Source organism: Narcine bancroftii, chromosome 3 (genome assembly GCF_036971445.1).
Source record: "Narcine bancroftii isolate sNarBan1 chromosome 3, sNarBan1.hap1, whole genome shotgun sequence".
In the NCBI taxonomy this organism is placed as follows: domain Eukaryota; kingdom Metazoa; phylum Chordata; class Chondrichthyes; order Torpediniformes; family Narcinidae; genus Narcine; species Narcine bancroftii.
In genome coordinates this window covers 74,987,565-75,010,129 of record NC_091471.1, presented here as the reverse complement: position 1 = coordinate 75,010,129, position 22,565 = coordinate 74,987,565, and the positions used below count along the sequence as shown (strand labels likewise).

At 38.0% G+C, this 22,565-nt stretch overlaps 1 protein-coding gene across 1 annotated transcript in view; it reads left to right on the top strand.

Moving 5' to 3' along the window:
• Nucleotides 1-22,565, top strand: part of LOC138757266 (potassium/sodium hyperpolarization-activated cyclic nucleotide-gated channel 1-like) — a 305,197-nt gene that overhangs the window by 237,561 nt on the left and 45,071 nt on the right. The window contains exon 7 of the mRNA XM_069924313.1: nt 18,237-18,401. Coding sequence (XP_069780414.1) covers nt 18,237-18,401 — 165 coding nt within the window. The remainder of the gene's footprint in view (nt 1-18,236; nt 18,402-22,565) is intronic.

Below are 22,565 nucleotides of genomic sequence, written 5' to 3'. Positions count from 1 at the left end.
CTTGGCCTCCATTCATTGGAATTTAGGAGGATGCGGGGGATCTCATTGAAATGTTTTGAATGTTGAAAGGCGTGGACAGAGTAGATGTAGAAAGATTGTTTGTCTCGGTGAAGAGTCTAGAACAAGAGGCCACAACTTTAGGATTGAAGGCCATCCACTTAGAACAGAAATGCATAGGAGTTTCTTCAGCCAGAGGGTGATAAATCTGTGGAATTTGTGTCACAGGCAGTTGTCGAGGCCAGGTCATAGGGTGTATTTAAGACAGAGATTGATAGGTTCTTGATTAGCCAGAGCCACAAGGGTTATGGGGAGAATCTCACCACACATAACAATTCCCGTTCCTTCACTACCTTCCTGCTCCTAATGTACAGCATTCTCCTTTTCATGGTCTCTCTTCTTGTCCAAGTGCTTTCCAGTTTCCTTTAAGTTCATTGAGGATTTAACATGCAATATCTTTTAACTTATAAAATCTCTTGTCGTCTAAAATTTCCAAGCCTTGCTTCCTTCATCTTTCATTTTCACAGAAACCTGATGGTCCTGAACTCAACTAGCCTTTAAAAGACTCCCACATGTCAGATATGGATTTACTCCCAAGTAGACACTGCCAATCATCTTTCTCCATTTCCTGTGGTAATTAGCTTTCACCCAATCTAGCATATTTCCATAGCTACCACAACTAACTGCTGCAAAACAAGGTAATCTTGTTTCACAAAGGGAAGTTGTTGAACTGGCTTGTGAGATACAGAAAGTTGTTATTGTCCTCTTGTCAGGGATCAAGGATGAGTTGCTCCCAGACAAGTTCTCCAGTTTCTTGGTTTGTAGGTAAAATCAAGGTGAAACCTGCAGTGTCTGTTTCTCGTGCAGCTCGATGCAGCTTACAATTGGCTAGTTTTGGAGGAGTTCACTCCTCCACCATTTACATTGGACATCTGTATCATCCCAATGAAGAAACCTAAATTTCTCAACCCCGGCCTAAATGACATACCTCAGTGCTGGAAGTATCAACCTGTCAGAAGACACTACATCAGTCCACCTATCCTACAAGTGGATGTAAAGGATTTAGCAGAAGCAGCATTGGTGGTATATACCTGGTGTTTTAATGTGTCTGTGTAGTTGGTTCACATTTCTAAAGATCTTTATGAAACATTTGAGATCTCGATCTATAAATTCTCTTTTCATCAAACAAGTAAGGACTGTGCTGGCATGTTAAAAGCTATTGAGCATTTCTTCATCAATATCTGCCTTTGTTAAGAGGCAGCTCACTATTTGCAAGACGTAATCCATGTTTTCCAGGATTTCACTTTGAACTATCATTGCTGAGGATGGTGATGTGCCATCGGGACAGATTGGTATAGGACATTTGATTTGCAATTATTAAATGATGTTTTGTAACTCAATCTCCAAGCATGTCCAAATACAAGGATTGGCTGTATTCAATGGCTGACATTGGAGTAATCTAAGATCAGCAGTGAAAAGGACAAGGGTTGAACAAGTAAACATGCAAGCAGAGGAAACAATTAAAAAAGCAAATGGCAGGGGCAATGACATGATGGCATAGGAGAGAGACATGGGTAGTCATCTCTCATGACGGATTTGTGAAAAACCCATTTTGAAATGCCCTTTTGAATATATAAATTGTAATAGAATACTATTGGAACAATCAGAAATAACTATGAAAAAAACTAGGGCTCAAACAATGAAAAAAAAAATTTAAACCAATTGATGAGCTTGGAAGAGGTAAGGCCTACCTTGGAGCTGGATCCAGACGACTCAGGTAATCTTCCTCCTCACTCCCAGTGACGACAGCCGGCTACTCCAAGGATAATGCTGGCACCTGTGCCATGGAGTCCTGGGCAAGATGGCACCGATGCAAAGTGACGTTCTTCCATAGAAGCTGGAGTCTTCGTGCGTGCGCACTTCTGTACACATACGCACTATTCCTAGTATTTTTCTCCCTGAGGGGGGGGTCTGGTGCTCGCCGGTCCAGCGAGTCTGGATCAGTGGAGGATCAGTCTAAGACCTGAGGGGGGAGGGAGGAAGTAAAAAGGTAACGGTGGCAGAAAAAGAAGAAATGGGAGCAGGAGCAATGGAAGAATTTGAACAGCCAAGTTCAAAAGAAGAATTGCAATTCAGTGAACAAGCAGAAATGCAAGAAAAAGCTGTTGCAGCTCAGGGTTGGCATTTATCTAAGACTATTTTGAGCAACAATTCCAAAGCGACGTCTCAGCAGATTTATTTGGTTTTACATCTGTTAATAATAAGCTTTCAAATGTGATGGAAGACATTGCAACTGTTCAAGCTGGAGTATTGTGTTTGTGATATTGATCAGTGTCAACAAAAGTTGAATACTTTTGATGATTCTTTTACTGGATTGAGGATAGAGAAAAGTGATTTACTGAAGAAAATGGACTTATTGGAGAATCAGAGCCAGAGGAATAATGTGAAGTTAGTGGGTTTCCCAGAAGATTTTGAAGGCTCTGAACCAGTTAAAAAAAAATTTAAAAATGGGTACCTGATGTCTTAGGCTTGGATTTGTTTCTGAATGGACTTAAATTGGATAGTGCCCATAGAGCACTCAGAAAGAAACCACTGCCTGGTCAACCACCTCGATCTGTTTTGGTCAAGTGTTTACGGTATCTGTATAGAGAACTGATTTTAAGATTGGCAGTTCAAAATGCATGACCACATGGACGCCTGTTGTTTGTTCAGAACAGAAGAGTATTTTTTTTAATGTGGATCTTAGCCAAAATATTATTAAAAGACGTAATAAATTTAATTTGGCAAATTTGCTTTTAGATTCCCTGCTGATTTAAAAGTTTTTGTTTATGGGGAATATGAAACTCAGTTTTTTGAAGATGATGGGGATGCATTGATTTTTGCTAATTCTTTGCCCGATCTTAAAAATGGTTGGTCTTTATCCTCTCAAGTACAAACATTGAATGGAGTTGCTAAGAAGAATGGGAATGGTGCTCAGAAGGAAAATAAGAATAGGAATGATGCTCAGAAGAAGAAGAAGAATGGGAATGGTGCTCAGAAGGAAAATAAGAATAGGAATGATGCTCAGAAGAAGAAGAAGAATGGGAATGGTGCTCAGAAGGAGAAGAAGAATGGGAATGATGCTCAGAAGGAGAAGAAGAATGGGAATGGTGCTCAGAAGGAGAAGAAGAATGGGAATGGTGCTCAGAAGGAGAAGAAGAATGGGAATGGTGCTCAGAAGAAGAAAAAGAATAGGAATGGTGCTCAGAAGGAGAACAAGAATGGGAATGGTGCTCAGAAGAAGAAGAATGGGAATGGTGCTCAGAAGGAGAAGAAGAATGGGAATGTTGCTCAGAAGGAGAAGAAGAATGGGAATGGTGCTCAGAAGGAGAAGAAGAATGGGAATGGTGCTCAGAAGAAGAAAAAGAATAGGAATGGTGCTCAGAAGGAGAAGAAGAATGGGAATGGTGCTCAGAAGAAGAAAGAATGGGAATGGTGCTCAGAAGAAGAAGAATGGGAATGGTGCTCAGAAGGAGAAGAAGAAAGTACAGAAAGATCAACTGGAAGAGATGCAAAAAAAGGAATCTAATGATTCTGAAGAGATCTTGATTGATGATGAACAAGTGAATAGAAACTTGAAAGAAGGTTATCATACCTGGATTTTTTGTTTATATATTTTTGTTATTTATTTTCGGGAGAGATGCAAAATCTCATTGTAGCTCAACCATGAGAGTGGCCTAGGCACTAAAGGGGAGTAGTACTTTTAGTACTTAAGTGGGGGGGGGTGGGGGAGGGCTTTTTTGTAATATATATTGTTTTGAATATGTTTCTTTCATTCTTTTGAGGAGATTTGGATTAATTTTATCATTTTTATGTGGATGGGGATCCTGCTTCACAGATTGGAATCTTTATGAAATTAGATGGCTAATTTAAAATTTGCTACATTTAATGTGAAGGGGCTCAATAATCTGATTAAACAGCAGAGAGTGTTAACTTAAATCAAGAAATTAAAAGTTGATATTGCATTTAACTGAAATTGAACATCAAAAGTTAAAAAGAGACTGGGTGGGTCAAGTTTTCTATTCCTTTAATTCTAAAGCTAGAGGGGTGGCAATTTAAGTTGATTAAAAAATTTCCATTTATTTTGGAATTGCTATATGAGTCAATAGGGAGAGTTTGTAAGTAAATTATAAAATTTATTTAGAGTTTTGGACTTCGGTGAATATTTATGCACCAAATGTGGATGATGAGTTGTTTTTTCCAGGATTTTTAAAATTTAATCTAGCATATTTAATGATCAAATTATTTTTTAAAATCCTTTAGTGGATAAATTGGGTAAGGTGCCTAGAATGAAGAATACTTAAAAACTGATGTTCTTGACTTGATGAAGGAACTTAATTTGATTGATATATGGAGGAAATTAAACCTGAAAGAAAGGGACTATTCTTTTTATTCAGCTCAGTATGATATTTATTCTAGAATTGATTTTTTTAAATCGGCTCAGTTACTGACTGAATATAAATCTAGAATTTTGTCAGATCATTCATTGGTTTTATTGACATATGCAGTAACAGAAAAGATGGTTTCTACATATCGTTGGAGGCTTACTTTATTATTAAAAAATGAAGAATTTTATAAATATATTAATTAACAAAACAACTGTTTTTAGATATAAATAGAATTCTGTGAATAGTAAATTTGTATTATGGGATGCTTTAAAGGTGTATTTAAGAGGTTATATTATTTGTTTTACAGTTAAACTTAAAAAGCAAAATTTAGTTAAAGTTGATATATTGGAGAAAGATATAAATGTTTTAGAAAAAGAGTTACAGAGGAATAAATTGGATTTTGAGAAACGAAAATATAATGCATTACAAACTTGTAGAGTTGAACATTTATTGCAAAGATCTAAACAAAAATATTAAAAGTTTGGGAAAAAGGTACATAAAGTTTTGGCATGGCAATTGAAACCTGAGCAAGTATCTGGAACAATGAAGGCAGTTAGGAAAACAATCAAAAATTTCTTATAAACCCCAGGATATTAATGAGTAGTTTAAATAATTGTATACAAAATATATACTTCATAAGTGCAACAAGATCAAAGTAAAATAGATGGATTTTTAAATAGGGTGCATTTATCTATATTGAATGATTGAATTAATGATTGAATTGGAGAAGCCAAATGATTGTAAAGAGATTATGTTAGTTCTTAATTCAATGCCAAATGTAAGTCTCCAGGAGAAGATGGGTTTACTGTAGAAGTTTATAAGAAATTACAAAAATTTTTGCTTCTGTTGTTTGTTGAAGTTTTACAGCAAGTTAGAGATATACAATTTTTACCAGAATCTTTTTCACAGGCTATTATTAACAGTAATTCTTAAAAAAAGATAAGGACACTTTGAATCCTAGCTCTTGTGGGCCAATTTCATTATTTAATTTTGATTACAAGCTTTTGACTAAGATTTTGGCTAATAGGTTAGCACGATTTTTACCAAATTTGATTCACATAGATCAAGCAGGGTTTTTTTAAGGGTAGATATTCTGCTAATAATGTAATTAATTTAATTAGTTTAATTAATATTTCACGGGAGAAAGGGTCTTATCATTAGATGCTGAAAAAGCATTTGATAGGGTGAAATGTTTTTTTTTATTTATAGTGTTGGAAAAATTATGGTATGGGTCAATGTTTATATGTTGGATTAAGGCAATAAATATATAAACAACCAAAAGCTAAAGTTGTGACAAATGGGCTTTTATCTGAATCATTTAATTTAGAGGGTTCTTCTAGGCAGGGTTGTCCTCTGTCACCAGCATTATTTGCTTCAGTGAATGACCCTTTAGTACAATTAATAAGGCAGGAAAGGGATATAAAAGGAATTAATACAGGATTGGAAGAATTTGAGATTAGCTTGTTTGCAAATGATTTGTTGATTTATTTAATGGAACCACAAGAGTTGTTGAAAGTTTTACAGGAAAAATTAATACAATATGGAGAATTAGCGGGGTTTAAAATGAATTGGAATAAAATTGAACTTATGCCATTGTCTGAAGCTGATTATTCTGTTTGTAAATAAGTAGTACATTTTCAATGAACTGATCAATTTAAATATTTAGGTATTAAAATAGATAGACATATAAATCATTTATATGCTTTAAATTATTTGCCATTATTTTCTGTAATTAAAGAGGAATTAACTAAATGGAAAGACTTACTGATAACTTTAGTTGGTAGAGTGAATTGTATGAAATGAATATTTTCCTTGACTTCAGTATTATTTTTCAAACTATTCCTTATAATGTTCATAAAAAGTTTTCTTAAAAGTTTTGAATACAGTAATTAGGAATTTTTTATGGAAGGGTAATTTGGCAAAAGTTTCTAGTCATAATTCAACATGGAAATATGAATTAGGGAGAATACAATTTCCATTTTAAAAAATTATTATAACGTCGCTCAGTTAAAACTTGTTAATAGTTTAACAATATTAATATTTGTGGAGAATTGAAAAGATTTAGAGTAGGTCACATACATTCACACATTTTAAAACAGATCTTATTTGAAAGACTGAAGAATTCACATTGCAGGATCTCTTGGAGAATGTAAGCACCTTTCACAAGTAGATGTTAATTGAACTGACTTCATAAAATGCTTGACTACTGTCTTGCTGGAGTCATGGTGTCCATCAGTACCCCTTCTGCAAAGTGCTCACAGAAGGGTTTAAACTAGATTGGCAGGGGGGTGGGGAGCAGAGTTTGAGAGCAGTGTCTAGGGTGCATGATCAAGATAACAAAGGAAGGATGGAGGTTAAGGAAAAAGGTAGAATAGGGAATATATGTGAGGGTCATTCTCTGAAATGCGTGTACTTTAATGCAAGAAGCATAGTGAACAAGGTAGATGAGCTGAGAGCATGGATTGGCACTTGGAATCATGATGTTGTGGCAATTAGTGAGACCTGGTTACAGGAGGGTCAGGACTGGCAACTAAATATTCCAGAATACAAATGTTTTAGATGTGATAGAACAGGGGGTAAAAAGAAGGGGGAGGAGTTGCTCTGCTTGTTAAGGAGGACATTACTGCCATGAGGTGGCAGGATGGTTTGGGGGGATCATCCAGTGAGGTTGTTTGGGTGGAATTGAGGGGTGGAGGAGGCATGAGGGTACTAATAGGAGTGCTTTATAGACCACCAAATGGGCCAAGAAAATTGGAAGAACAAATTTGTAAGGAGATAGCATATATGTGTAGTAAACATAAGGTAGTGATCATGGGAGATTTTAACTTCCCTCACATTGATTGGGATACCCATACAATAAGAGGGCTGGATGGGCTAGAGTTTTTCAAATGTGTGCAAGATAGTTTTCTTAATCAATACATAGAGGAACCGACTCGGTACGGTGTAATACTGGATCTCCTGTTAGGGAACGAGATAGGTCAGGTGTCTGAGGATAATGTTGGAGAACAAATTGGGTCTAGTGATCACAACTCTATTAGTTTTAGGGTAGTTTTAGGGAAGAGCAAAGAAGGGCCTAAAGTTGAGGTTCTGGATTGGAGAAAAGCAAATTTCGAAGGAATGAGAATGGCTTTGGGGATTATTGAGTGGGACATGATTTTTTCAGGTAAGGATGCAAATGAAAAATGGAGAATATTCAAAAAAGAAATTTTGAGAGTACAGAGTAGATATGTCCCAGTGAGGATCAAAGGAAAGGCTGAAAGTCATAAGGAGCATTTGTTTTCGAGGAATATTAGAAATTTGGTTAGTAGAAAGAGGTATAAACAGCAGGGTGATTAGAAATTGAAAGAGGACTAAAAGGAGTGTAGAAAAAATCTTAAGAAAGAAATTAGAAAGGCCAAAAAGAGGCACAAAGAGGCTTTGGCAGGCAGAGTAAGAATAAATCCGAAGGGTTTCTATAGGTACATTAAAAGTAAAAGATTAGTGAGAGATAAAATTGGACCCCTTGTAGATAGGGAGGGTAGGCTGAGTGAGAAGTCAGAGGAAATAGGGGAAATTTTAAATGATTTATTTTCCTCGGTATTCACTAGGGAGAAAAATATTGTACCAGTTGAAGTAAAGAAAAATAGTGGAGAGGTCATGAATCATATAAGGAGAACCGAGGAGGTAGTGATTGCAGTGTTAAAAAAGATAAAGGTGGACAAATCTCCGGGTCCGGACAATGTATTCCCAAGGACACTCAGGGAGACTAGTGTACAGATAGTGGGGCCATTAACAGAGATATTTAGGATGTCACTGATCACGGGGGTAGTGCCAGAGGATTGGCGGGTGGCTCATGTTGTTCCACTGTTTAAGAAAGGGTCCAAATGTAAGCCTGGAAATTATAGACCTGTGAGTCTGACGTCTGTGGTTGGTAAGTTGATGGAAAGTGTTCTGAGGGATGGCATTTACAAATATTTGGAAGAACAGGGATTGATAGGTAGTAGTCAGCATGGTTTTGTCAGGGGTAGATCATGCTTAACAAACCTTATAAAGTTTTTTGAGGGGGTTACAAAAAAGATTGATGAAGGGAAGGCTGTGGATGTTATCTATTTAGACTTTAGTAAAGCTTTTGACAAAGTTCCCCACAGGAGGTTAGGAAAAAAGGTGGAGGCATTAGGTATAAATAAGGAGATAGTGAAATGGATTCAGCAATGGTTGGATGGGAGGTGTCAGAGAGTAGTGGTAGAAAATTGTTTGTCAAATCGGAGGCCGGTGACTAGTGGAGTTCTTCAGGGATCGGTCCTAGGTCCACTATATGTCAACGATCTGGAGGAAGGGGTGGTAAATTGGATAAGTAAGTTTGCAGATAATACAAAGATTGGTGGTATTGTGGACAGTGAGGAAGATTACAGTAGCTTAAAAATAGATATAGGAAAGCTAGAGGAGTGGGCTGAGAAATGGCTGATGGAATTTAATACGGATAAGTGTGAAGTGTTGCATTTTGGAAAGGCAAATTTAAATAGGTCATATACATTGAATGGTAGACAATTGAGTGCAGAGCAACAAAGGGATTTAGGAGTGATGGTAAATAGTACCCTCAAGGCTGATACTCAGGTAGATAGAGTGGTGAAGAAGGCATTTGGAATGTTGGCCTTCATAAATTGGAGTTTTGAATTCAAGATTTGGGATTTTATGATGAAATTGTGCAAAGCATTGGTGAGGCCAAGTTTGGAATAACATATAACCGTATAACCACTTACAGCACAGAACAGGCCAGTTCGGCCCTACTAGTCCATGCCATAACAAATCCCCACCCTCCTGGTCCTACTGACCAGCACCCGGTCCATACCCCTCCAGTCCTCTCCTCTCCGTGTAACTATCCAGTCTATCCTTAAATGTAACCAATGATCCCGCCTCAACTACGTCTGCCGGAAGCTCATTCCACATCCCTACCACCCTTTGCGTAAAGTAATTTCTCCTCATGTTCCCCTTATAATTTTCCCCCTTCAATCTTAAACCATGCCCTCTAGTTTGAATCTCCCCCACTCTTAATTGAAAAAGCCTATCCACATTTACTCTGTCTGTCCCTTTTAAAATCTTAAACATCTCTATCAAGTCCCCCCTCAATCTTCTACGCTCCAGAGAAAAAAGCCCTAGTCTGCACAACCTTTCCCTATAACTCAAACCTTGAAATCCTGTCAACATTCTTGTGAACCTTCTCTGTACTCTCTTTATTTTGTTTATATCTTTCCTATAATTTGATGACCAAAACTGTACACAGTACTCCAAATTTGGCCTCACCAATGCCTTGTACAATTTCATCATAACCTCCCTACTCTTGAATTCAATACTCCGATTTATGAAGGCCAACATTCCAAATGCCTTCTTCACCACACCATCTACCTGAGTATCAGCCTTGAGGGTACTATTTACCATCACTCCTAAATCCCTTTGTTGCTCTGCACATCTCAATAGCCTATCATTTAATGCATATTTAGATTTGCCTTTCCAAAATGTAACACCTCACACTCATCTGTATTAAATTCCATCAGCCATTTCTCAACCCACACCTCCAGCCTTCCTAAATCACTTTTTAATCTATGGTAATCTTCCTCACTGTCCACAACACCACCAATCTTTGTATCATCCGCAAACTTGCTTATCCAATTCTCCAGCCCTACTTCCAGATCGTTAATATATATAACAAATACTGTGTGCAGTTTTGGTCACCAAATTATAGGAAGGATATAAACAAAATAGAGAGAGTGCAGAGAAGGTTCACGAGAATGTTGACAGGATGTCAGGGTATGAGTTACAGAGAAAGGTTGAGCAGCCTGGGGCTTTTTTCTCTGGAGCGTAAAAGATTGAAGGGGGATTTGATGGAGGTGTTCAAGATTTTAAAAGGGACAGAGAGAGTCAACATGGATAGGCTTTTTCAATTAAGAGTGGGGGATATTCAAACCAGAGGCCATGATTTGAGATTGCTGGGGGAAAATTATAAGGGGAACATGAGGGGAAATTTCTTCACACAAAGGGTGGTTGGGATGTGGAATATGCTTCCGGCAGAGGTGCTTGAAGCAAGTACGTTATTTACATTTAAGGAAAGACTGGATAATTACATGGAGGGGAGAGGATTGGAGGGGTATGGACCAGGTGCTGGTCAGTGGGACTAGGAGGGTGGGGATTTGTTCTGGCATGGACTAGTAGGGCCAAACTGGCCTGTTTTGTTATATGGTTATATGGTTAAAAGTCAATTCTAGATTGTTTACCTAAGATAACAACTTGAAAGAAGAAAGAACTCCTGTTGTTTTGCTCAGGAATGGTGGGGTTTTTGCAAGTTATGAGTTACATGCTCTCTTTGGAGTTTCAATTGAAGAGAGAGAGAGAGAGAGAGAGAGAGAGAGAGAGAGACGTAAAGGACAAGCTCTCTCAGTTAGTGTGTCTGGGACATTGATCAGTGCAATCCAGGAAGAACTGATGAAAAGTTCCAACACCAGTGGATGACTGGAAGTGCTATCTGTCTGATGTTTCTCTTGGAATAAGAGGAACAGAGAGGAGCTCTGTCATAACCTGAAAGAAAGAGGTTACCATCTGAAAAACCTTGATGGGACAAATTTCATCAGCGAGTCATTGAGGTGACTAATGGTGGTACCTCGGTTTTCAAGTCTTGGAACAACAAATCTCTCTCTGCAAACCTTACAAGAACCTTCCTGAGTGGTAAACATTTATCTTTCAAGCACCAAAGCCTGGTGAACTTTATACAAGTTAAATTCTGTGCATAGCATGGTGATTGCCTTCAACCAGAGAACTTGGAAGAAGAAGTGAGATGGAATTGTGAACCAAAGAACTTTTCTTAAATTTATAAACACGCTACATACACGTGCGCTTAGAATTAGAAGAGGGTTATATGGGTTAGTTAAGTATAGAGTTAAGTTAAAGTTTGATTCTATTTTCATGTTTGAAGTCGATTAAAAATAACTTTTGTTTTGAAAGCCACTTGTCTTGGTGAATGTCTATTGCTGCTGGGTTTTGGGGTCCTTTGGGCTCGTAACAAATATTTCAACTTGATAGTCCTTTGACTTGGGTGGATATAGAATTAAACAGAATTAGTGAGGAAAGAAAGGATCAATTTGTTTAGAAATGGAATGTTAAATTGTTAAGTTCTTATAAGTTGCCAATTTTATCTCATTTGATGGATATTTGGGATGGGATAAATAAAGAAATTGGTACTCAAGCTAAAATATCTAGATATACTCCTTTGTATCAGAATACACTTTTTCCTTTTATGGTTAATAATTGCCTTCTTAAGATTTGGGATAAAAAAGAGATTAAAATGGTAAATAATTGCTATGAATTAGGCTGATTTCTTTCATTTGAAAGAATGAAAGAAAGATATCAAATACCAATTCAGACTTTTTTTATTATTATCAAATTAAATCGATGTTGTATGATTTCTTTAGGAAGAATTTGTTTCTTCCAAAAGAGTCAAAATTTGAAATGATGGTTTGTGACGGAGGGAAGAAAGGATTTATTTCTGAAATGTGTAAATTATTGCAACAGAAAATGTCTAAAATTGATTTGCATAAATCAAGTCTCAAATGGAGAATGATTTGGGAGTTGACTTGGATAGAGATCATTGGAAGAATATTTGTAATGATAGTGTGACAAAAATTATAAATGCCTGGTATAGACTTGTAACTTATAATTTTATACATCAATTATATTTAACTCTGAAGTGTTTAAAAATATATAATTTGATTTTTTTCTGATTTGTGTTTTCGATGTAATGGTCAGAAAGGTACATTTTTACATTCATTATGGTCTTGTGATGAGGTTAAGCGTTTTTGATCTCGGGTTAAGGATTGTTTACAAATTTTTTGAAAATAAAATTTTCTTTCAACTCAATTTTTTTTTAAATTGGTGGCTTAAGTGGATTTTGTTCAGTATATAAATTGGATAAATTTCAAATAGCTTTTCTGAGACTGGCATTAGCAGTAGTGAGGAAATGTGTAGCAAATTCATGGAAAGATCAGTTAGAACTTAGTTTACAGAAAAGGCATTCAGAATTAAGGTATTCCATTGGAAAATATAATGTATAATTTGAGGGATAAATGTTATATTTTTAAGAAGATTTGGAGCCCATATCTGGATTATTTTAATTGAAAGTTTGAAGATTTACATCCAGATATATTAATTTTTGTTTTGGTATTCTCCGTTTCTTCATTTTTTCTTCTCTTAGAGATTAGTTGGGATAGTTGGGGTAGAGATGGGAGGAGGGGGGTGTATTATTGTGGGGTTTAGGGGTGGTAGAAAGGATTTTAAATTTTTTATATATATATAAACCATGTTAAATTTAAGGACATATTTGTATTAGTTGTGTAATGGTTGCTTATATTTTAAATAAAATATTCGGGAGAAAAAAAAAGCAAATGGTACATTCATGTTAATTGCATAGAATTTGTGACACAGAGTAACAAAATCTTGCTAAAATTGCACAGACCTTTGATATGAGCCTTTCTGGAGTACTGTTTGATTTCCACACCTAAGGAAAGATACTTCATGTCATGTCTTGTCTTAATTTAGAAAGGATGGGGAGTTCCATGTTGTATACTAACACTAATTTTCATAAAATTTGGAGTACTTTTATGGACTATTTTCATGCTCATCAAATCTGTTTGTCTTGATAATTGAATGTATTAATTAATGTACGTTAATTTATTAATGGTTTTTCCTTCAGTTAGTAATCTTTTATAGATTCTGCAGAAATATACTACCTTTACATGTATGTCAAAACATCCGGAGTTTGTTTTTTTCTGGTAGGGGATTAGAGTTCCTTTCTTTGTTTTCTTTTTTTCTTTTTTTTTGTCATTCTAACAACATTGTATTCTTCATATTTAGTTAGTGTTCTTATTCTATCAAACTCAGTAAAAAGATTGAAAGAGAAAAAGATACTCTAACCATGGGATCAGAGAATTATAAATTGACTGTGATTCTTGGGATAAGGAGAGCTGTCATTTGATGCAAGGCAGAGTAAGATTAGCCTCTATTTTAATGAATGTATCTATGGATACTGAGAGGATCGACAGTGTTGACTTTGAGAGGCTTCTTTTTCATGCTGAGAATCCAGAATTGAGGTGCAGAGTTTCACGCTCTGCCTGCCACTCTTTCTGCACCAATTCCAACATCACTATCAAATCCACAGACAAAGGAGGTGCTGTTGTTGTTTGGTGCACTGACATATACCTTGCTGAGGCCAGATCACAGCTCTCAGATACTTCCACTTCCCTCTTTGACAGGACCCCACCAAAAAACTTAAAGCCACTATCTCGTGCTCCATTACTTATCTCATCATTTTTCCTCATCACTCATCCACAGCCTCATTGTTTCTCAATCCAGTTCTACCTCCTTCTCAAGATCCACAAACACATTTATCTCAGTTGATCCATTATTTTCTGCATGCTCCAGCCCTTGAACTGGTATCATTTTACCTCACTTCCATTTTTCCCCCTTGCTCCATTCCCTCCATACTTATATCCACAATACATCATATACCCTCTATCACTTCAACAACTTCCAGGCCCTTGAAATCCACCACCTCATTTTTACCCTAGTCTTCCAATCTAAATTTCCATCCCCAATACTGAAGATCTCAAAGCCCTTCATTACTCATTCAAAAAAAGACCAACCAGTCCCCCCCTCCATCGCCACCCTCCTCCACTTGGCAGAACTTGTTCTCATTTTCAATAACTTTTCCTCTTTTCCTTTGACTCATCTCACTTTCTCCATTCAAAGGCGTAGCCATTGGTAATCTCATGGGTCCCAGCTATGCCTGTGTTTTTGTTGACTATCTGGGTAGGAGCGATCACAATATGATCGAATTCTCACTCGACATGGAGAGTGATGAAATTAAAACCGAGACTAAGGTCCTGAATTATGATGATATGAGACGGGAGTTGAGTAAGATTGATTGGTGGTGTTTATGGGGGAGTTGACTGTGGATAGACAATGGAAAGCATTCACAGATCTAATGGAGAAATTGCAAAAATCGTTTATACTGGTATGGCATAAAAATAAACCAAAAAAAGGTGACTCAACCGTGGATAACAAGGGAAATTAGAGACAGCATTATGTCCAAAGAGAGAGCATATTAATTGGCCAAAAAAAGTACCACAACCGAAGACTGGGAGCAGTTCAAGATGCACCAAAGGAGGACAAAGGGATTAATCAAGAGAGCAAAAATAAATTACGTAAGTAAGCTTGCGGCAAATATAAAAACCGACTGCAAAAGCTTTTATAAATATGTCAAGAGGAAAAGATTGGTGAAATCCAGAGTAGGTCCCTTGCAGTCGGAATCAGGGGAATATATAATGGGGAATAAGGAAATGGCAGACCAATTAAATTCTTACTTTAGTTCTGTTTTTACAAGAGAGGATACAAATAACCTCCCAAGGATGTTGGGAAACATAGAGACTAATGCAAGGGAGGAACTGAAAGAAATCAGTATCTCTAAGGACATAGTCTTGGGGAAATTGATGGGATTGAAGGCAGATAAATCCCAAGGGCCTGATAATCTGCATCCTAGGGTACTTAAGGAAGTGGCCATTCAGATAGCAGATGCTTTAAGAATTATTTTCCAGAACTTGATAGACTCAGGATCACTTCTTTTAGTTCAGTCAAAAAGCTTACAGGGACAGATACATTGCTGTTAGGAGTGGGATAGTCAATGAGATCAGTGTTGGGAATGATAAAGGCCTGTGGGAGAGAACGGGGCAGTGGGGTCTGTATAGGGACTGATTTAGCACTGTCGATGTAGAGCTGGAAAGTGGGATTAGTGTTGGGAATGATAACGGGCTGTGGGGAGAGAGCAGAGCAATGGGATCATTGTGGGGACTAATATAGCACTGTCAAGGGAGAGTGGGACAGTGAGATCAGTGTTGGGAAATATAAAGGGGTGTGTATTAGTGTATGGACTGGTACAGCGCTGTCAGTGTTATACAAGGTGTATCTGTATTCGTTTTGGACTTACCATGGGATGGCTGGAATGTAACCCCATCATGTTGAGAAGCCCCTTTATTCCATCTGGACACTCTACAACTGATGGCATTAACATCAACTTATTTAGTTTCTGTTAGGCCCCTCCCCTGTCTCTCCCTATTCCTCTGTCTCCTTTCCTCCAGCTCCTCATCCTCCTCCTCCTCCTTTTAGAAGGTTAGCCCTTCTCCCTATCACCTCAGCTTTTTTCTCCTGTGTCCTCTCACCAACATCCAGCCATGACCTCTTGCCAGTTGTCCTGTGCTCCTCCCCCTCTCCTTCTTCCCTCCTCCTCCCATTTTTTATTCAGGAACCTGCCTGTTTTTGCTCATATTTTGAAGATGGACTCAGGCCCAAAACATTGGTTATATATCTTTGCTTTCAATGGTCGCTGTATGACCTGATACATTTCTCCTGAACTTTTGTGTATTAAACATGGGACCCGATTCCTATTTCTTTCTCTATCTGTTTCTTATGTGATTCTGTGTGTTGCTCTGTGTCTTTGAGACCAATTACAGTAACTCAGCATGGTCACAGCTTAGGCTAGGCAATTGTATGTTTGAAACTCTCTTACAACAACTGAAATTTACAGAAATAAATACTGTCTCAGCAAAGGTTTCTTGTAACCTGTTCTAAAAAAGTTGTCAAATTTATCCAAAAAGGTCTCAGTTTAGTGCAGGACAAAGTTGAATATAAAAAAGTATCTATCTCCTGGCCACATCTAAAACACTGATCTGATAAATCTGATTTCAATCTATTTATCTTCTGTGCCTTGAGATATAATTGATGTAAAAAATTATATTGAACTAATCTGTACCAAACATTTGTAGTATTTGTCATACTATCTCGACATAATGCGAACTAATATTGTTTGTCAATATTAATATTTATATCTGTCTCCCATCATTGTTTGGAACTATATATCCCATGTTTGGGAGTCCCCTTCTGCAATAAAGGCTATATAGCTGAAATAAATTTCTTTATATGTCTATTGCGAGTTAGTATTTCCACATCACATTACCCTTTAGGGTAATCAGGCAAGAAGGTGTAGTATTCACATTTGACATAGGGGGCCAAGAGTGTACGTTCACAATTGAATGACTGAAACTGGTACACACTGACCTTTCAACACCGATCACATCACCTCTGAAACGTCCCAGAGGACGCCCCAGGCTGAACTACCAGCTTGAACCTGCGTCTGGCAGTCACGATTCTGGGGGGGGTGGGGGGTGTGTAGCAGGAGCCCCAAGCGTACAACAGAATCATGCACAACCACAACAGTTAAGCAAGCGCATTACCAGAGCGCATAGCCTCCATGTCGTCCTAGTCCTCCAGCTACGGGCCAGGCACCAGCAATTAGGAAAAGCGCACAAATAAGGGCCCGCGCTTTTTATGGCACCTGTCACCCGAGGCTGGAAAGTGACATCACTACTGCATCCCAGAAGGCTCAGCGTGAAACGCGTAGAGGGAACTATAAAAGCCGTGGTTAAGCACAACAAAGGTACACATCATTTCAATTAGCACCTACTTGTGAAATGTGCATCACATTCTCCAGAGATCTTCAATATTTCTTCAGTCTTTCAAATAAAATCTGTTTTAAAATCTGTGTATGTATGTAACCTTCTCTAAATTTTACCAAATTCTCCCAAATATTTATCCATTACAATTAAATGTTTCAAGAAATGTGCTTCCCTCTCCCCAGATAATAATTTTGATTCCCATTTATATAAAAAGTCTGGATAATTTTTTTTCCTATTTTATCAATTTCTATTTTAATCCATGTTGGCCTTTCTCCCTCATCAAAGAACAAAGTGAGAAACTTCCATTTCTATTTATCTAAAGAAACTCTCGACATCTTACCCCTCCAAAGAAAATGTCTTATATTTATTTAACTCTTGAAAAAACTCTTGTGGTAACATTCTTGGCAATGATTGAAATAAGCATTTTACATTAGAGAACAATAATGTTATGGGCAGTATTTTCCACTTATACAAATTGTTTAATTTATTATCTACCTGTATCCCAAAATATTTTATTCCATTCATCAGCCATTTAAATTGGGTATCTTGGCACTGTGTGTAATCCCCTATGGTGAGTGGCATAATTTCACTTTTATCTCAACTTACTTTATAGCCTGATACTTTCCCATATTCCTCCAATCTTAAGTATAATTTACGCAACCCATTGGCTCTGTCAACTAGATCACAATATCATCAGTAAAAAAATTAATTTTATATTCCTTTTGATTAACTTTAAATTCTTTAATATCAGGATCAGATCAAATCAGTTCTGCAAGTGGTTCTATCACTAAAACAAATAGAGCAGTTGAAAGTGGACATCCTTAGATCTAGTTAACTGAAACGGTGTTGAAACTTGCCTGTTTGTTACAACTTTTGCTTCAGGTTCATTATATAAGGCTCTAACCCAAATTACAAATACCTGTCCCATCCTGAATCTTTCAAAAACCTGAAACAAAAAGTCCCATTCTAATCTATCAAACACTTTTTCTGTATCTAAAGCCACTGCTACACTTAAATCTCCCCTCTTTTGTGCCAATGTATTACACTAAGTAATCTAGTTACATTGTCCACATATTATCTCATTTTTAACAAACCCTGTCTGATCCATATTTATCAACTTTGGTAAAATTATTGTCAATCTATTGGGTAATATTGAAGGGATAAGCCCAAAATTGAAATTATCTTTATATCATAAGAATTTGTAAAGATTGTGTTGGCAGTAGCAAGAAAATGTATAGCAGTGAGTCCATGTGGTTAAAATTCTCTTTCCTTGCCTCTCTAGAAATCTGCTTACTCACAAAAGGCCGACGCACAGCCAGCGTGAAAGCTGACACCTACTGTCGACTCTACTCCCTCTCTGTAGATCATTTCAATGAAGTGCTGGAGCAGTACCCAATGATGCGAAGAGCATTTGAAACCGTGGCAATTGACAGGCTGAACAGAATTGGTAGGTTCATTGATGTTGCAATGTTGTTTCACTATTTCAGTATATTAGCTACTGAATGTACAGTCTCCAAAACAGACTTTTCATAATAAAGATAACCATAGAAAAGGCTCCTCAGCCCTTTATTCTCACATGTTTTAGCTCTGAAGGCATCAAATGTAATAAATAATGTGATGTAAAGGAATAAAATCCTCCCGTTTCTGGTTCCATCTGCCAATCATCCACAAACTACACCCAGTTCTCCTATCTCCTCCCCCAACTTCTTTCATCTATGTATCTTCCCTTCCTTTATCTGGTTCCATTTATTACCTTATTTATTTATCTAATTTTGCATCTTCATCCCTTTGTTTCCATATCACCTCTCCTTTCTCCCCACTGAGCTCCATCTATTCTTTCCATTATTGTCTCAACCTATTACCCAACCACGACTGTATCCTGGTTCCACCCCTCCCAGTCCCACCATCTAAATCCATCTGCTTAAAATCCCCCATCTCACCCGAATCCACCTATCACCTACCAGTCCCTGCCTCACCCCTCCCTTTTTATATTAGCTGTCTCCCTTCTCCACTCACAATTCTGATGCAGGGTCTTAACTCAAAATGCTGATTATCCATTTGGCTCCACAGATGCTGCTTGGTTCAGTGAATTAGTATAGCCATTTGTTTTTGCAAACAAATAAAACCCTGAATTGTTGATGAAAATCCATATATAAATATATATATATATATATATATATATGCATACATATACACACTGTATATATGTAGAATTTTGAATTATGAATGAATTTATATAAATTTAAGTTTAGAAGTATTCCTAAAACAATATCTATATTTCCTTATCCACAGATGCTTCCTGACCTACTGAGTGTTTTCAGATTTTTCTGTTTTTTATATTTCTAATATCTGCAGTTTTTTTAAATTTTCATTCACTGTTCTTCTTGGCATTTTTCTCCAACTCGTCTGTATTTAGTATGGAGAAGTGCATGGAATCTTGGGAAATCAGTGAAGAGAACAGTGATATCCTGAAACATATCAATATTACAAAAGAGGAGGTTGTTGGCTGTGTTGAGGTGCATAAAGGAGGATAAATGCCCAAGGCATGACCACGTCTATCCTGGGACACTGCAGAAAGAAAGGGTAGAAACTGGTAGGATGCTGGGAGAGGATGTTTGTATCAACTCCAGCCACAGGTGGCCCAATGCTGTGTCCTTATTTAAGAAGGCCTGCAAGAACAAGCCAGGGAACTAAAGACTAATGAGATGAATATCAATGTTGGGAAAATTATTAGAGGATACTGTGAGAGAAAGGATCTGTCTGCATTTGGGAAAACAAGGACGGGTTACGGATCACCAACAAAGCTTTGTGTGGAATTTCAACAGCAAATGTGTTTCACAAATTCAACTGATTTTTTTTGAGGGCTGACCAAGTGGATTGTCAATGGTAGGCCAGTAGATGTGTCTACATGGATATTAGCAAAGCTTTGACAAGGTCTTGCATTGTAGACTAGTTCACAGAAGGTGATCACATGGGATCCAGGATGAGCTAGCCAATTAGATACAAGCTTGACTTGGTGACAGGAGTCAGAGGGTGACAGTGAAGCATTGTTTCTCAGATTGGAGACCAATGAACAATAATGTGCCTCAGGGATTGGTGCTGAGTCCCCTGTTGTTTGTCACATATAATGTAGGTGGTAAGATTTGTAAGCTTCCAAACAACAGAATTGATGATCCAGAAGGCAGTGAAGAAGGTGATCTATGTTTATAACAAGATCTAAATCAAATGGGGAAATGAGAGAAGGAATGGCAAATGGAATTTAACTAAGACAGTCCTAATTGAAACATTTTGAGAAGTTAATAAAAAGCATAGTAAAGGATAGGGTCCTGCATAGTGTGATAGAACAAAGAGACCGAGGGCTACAAGTACATAGTTCCATGAAAGAGTTGAAGCAGGTAGACAAGGTAGCAAAGAAGGCATATGTCATGTTTGCCTTCATCAGACATGGGAATGAGTACAAGAAACTGCACTTGGAATATTGTGTGCAGTTATGGTCGACGTACTAGAGGAAGGATGTCATTAAGTTAAGGAGTGACAGAAAAATATCCCAAAGATATTTCTGAGACTGGAGGGATTAAGTTAAAAAGAGGGGCTACATAAGCTGTCACTTTACCCCCTAGAGCAAAGCAAGCTGAGACATGATCTTGTGGAGATTCACAAAATCATGATGGGCATGGATAAGGTGATTGGACACAGTCTTTTCCCCAGGGTGTTGGAGTATGAACTGGAAGGGATAGGTTTAAGGTGAGAAGGGATTTAATTGGTTCCCGATGGGTAGGGCTTTCACGCAGAGGGTGGCAGCTATATGGAACAAGTTGTAGAAGCAGGAAAAATCATAACATTTAAGAGACATTTGGGCAGGTTCATGGACAGGAAAGGTTTACATCTTTATTTCTCAACTGGTAGTCCACCAGCCACTGGTGGTCCATAGGTTTGCTGTTGGTGGTCCGCAGTGATGCGACAAAGATAAGTATTACTGATGGAATAAAAAGTGAAGTCCAAGGCAAGTTAGTAAATATGTTGACAAGAGAAACAAAAATTCTCAAGAGGCGCCATAGCTGGTGTAGCGGTTAGTGCAATGCTATTACAACGCCAGTGACCCAGGTTCGAATCCATCACTGTCTGTCGGAACTTTGTACATTCTCTGCATGTTCATGTAGGTTTCCTCTGGGGGCTTCAGTTTCCTCCCATGTTCCAAGATGCACAGGTCTTGTAGGTTAATTGATTACATGGGTGTATTGGGCCAGAATGGATTAATAATGTGCTGCATCTCTAAATTAAACAGTCAGTTAATATATCTTCCTGCCATAACAAACCTGAAATCCTGCCAGTGGTCTAAGAATAAGCTTGAGCTCACCAGCCCCTTCCTGCCCCTACTGGTGGCTTGTGGGTTTGTTGTATGTGATCTGCGGCATGTAAAAGAATACTTTAGATGATCTGTGAGTGACAAAAGTTCAAGAACCACTGGTTTAGAGCAATATGAGTCTCTGCAGGCACATGGGACCAGCTCAGGAATACACCATGAGTAGCATGGGCGAGAAGGGTCGAAGAGTTTGCTTCCATATTGTACAATTCAAAGATCATGCATTTTCTGGGTTGTTCATTTTTATGTTTGGTGCCTCCAGTGATAAACCTGGTGTGAGAAAATGCTTTGTGGGAACATGGAATGTGCAAGATTCATGCCTCCATTGTTCTCTACCCATCTGCAGTTTTACTTACCTAAAGCAAAATTATGAGGACAACCATTTGAAGGATATGCAGCTTTCCCAGAAAGTTTTTTTTAATCCATTATGCTCAATCAGTTGCCAAGAAAATCTATATTAATTTGTTATACAGTACAGTACGATTCCAATTATCCAAAACACTCGGGACCAGACATGTATCGGTTAACTGCATTTTCTGGATATCTGAGAAATGCCTTTAAGCAGCCCAGTTTAAGCAGCAGAATACTTGTATCAGCCAGCACCGATCCCAACACCTCCCCACTTCCATCACAGAAATTGCCCAGGCATCCGAGGTCCCTGCTCCAATCCCTGACATCTCCCCACTGCCGTCACCTAACCTGCTCAGGCAGGTTCCCGCTCGCATCCCAGACACCTCCCCACCTCTGTTGCGGAACCTGTCCTGGAGCCCGAAGTCCCTTACTCAGATCTTAGACACATCCCCACGGCCGTCGTATAACCAGCTCAGACACCTGAGGTTCCTGCTCGGATCCCTGACAGCTCCCCACCACCATCACCAAATCTTCCTCAGAGCCCGATGTCCCCACTTCCAAACCCCAACACCTCCCCACTGCTGTCGCCAAACCTGCCCGGGAGCCTAAGGTCCCTGCTTTGATCACAGTCCCTGAGCATCAACATAAAACAACAACAAAGAGAAAGGGAAGGTTTTTCAAACAGGAAATAGAATTTAATTCTTAACTTGAATACTTGAGAACATGAGAGCTCCATTGCATTCAAAATGGCGCTAACAGCATGTCAGAGTCCCACATGAGCACAGCAGGTTAAAAAAAAACTTTTTCTCAACTTGTGATGTCATGTCACCACTGAAATTTTTCATGGATAACTGACAATTTCGGATTATCAGAAATGTACTGTATTGAGAAAAGGTG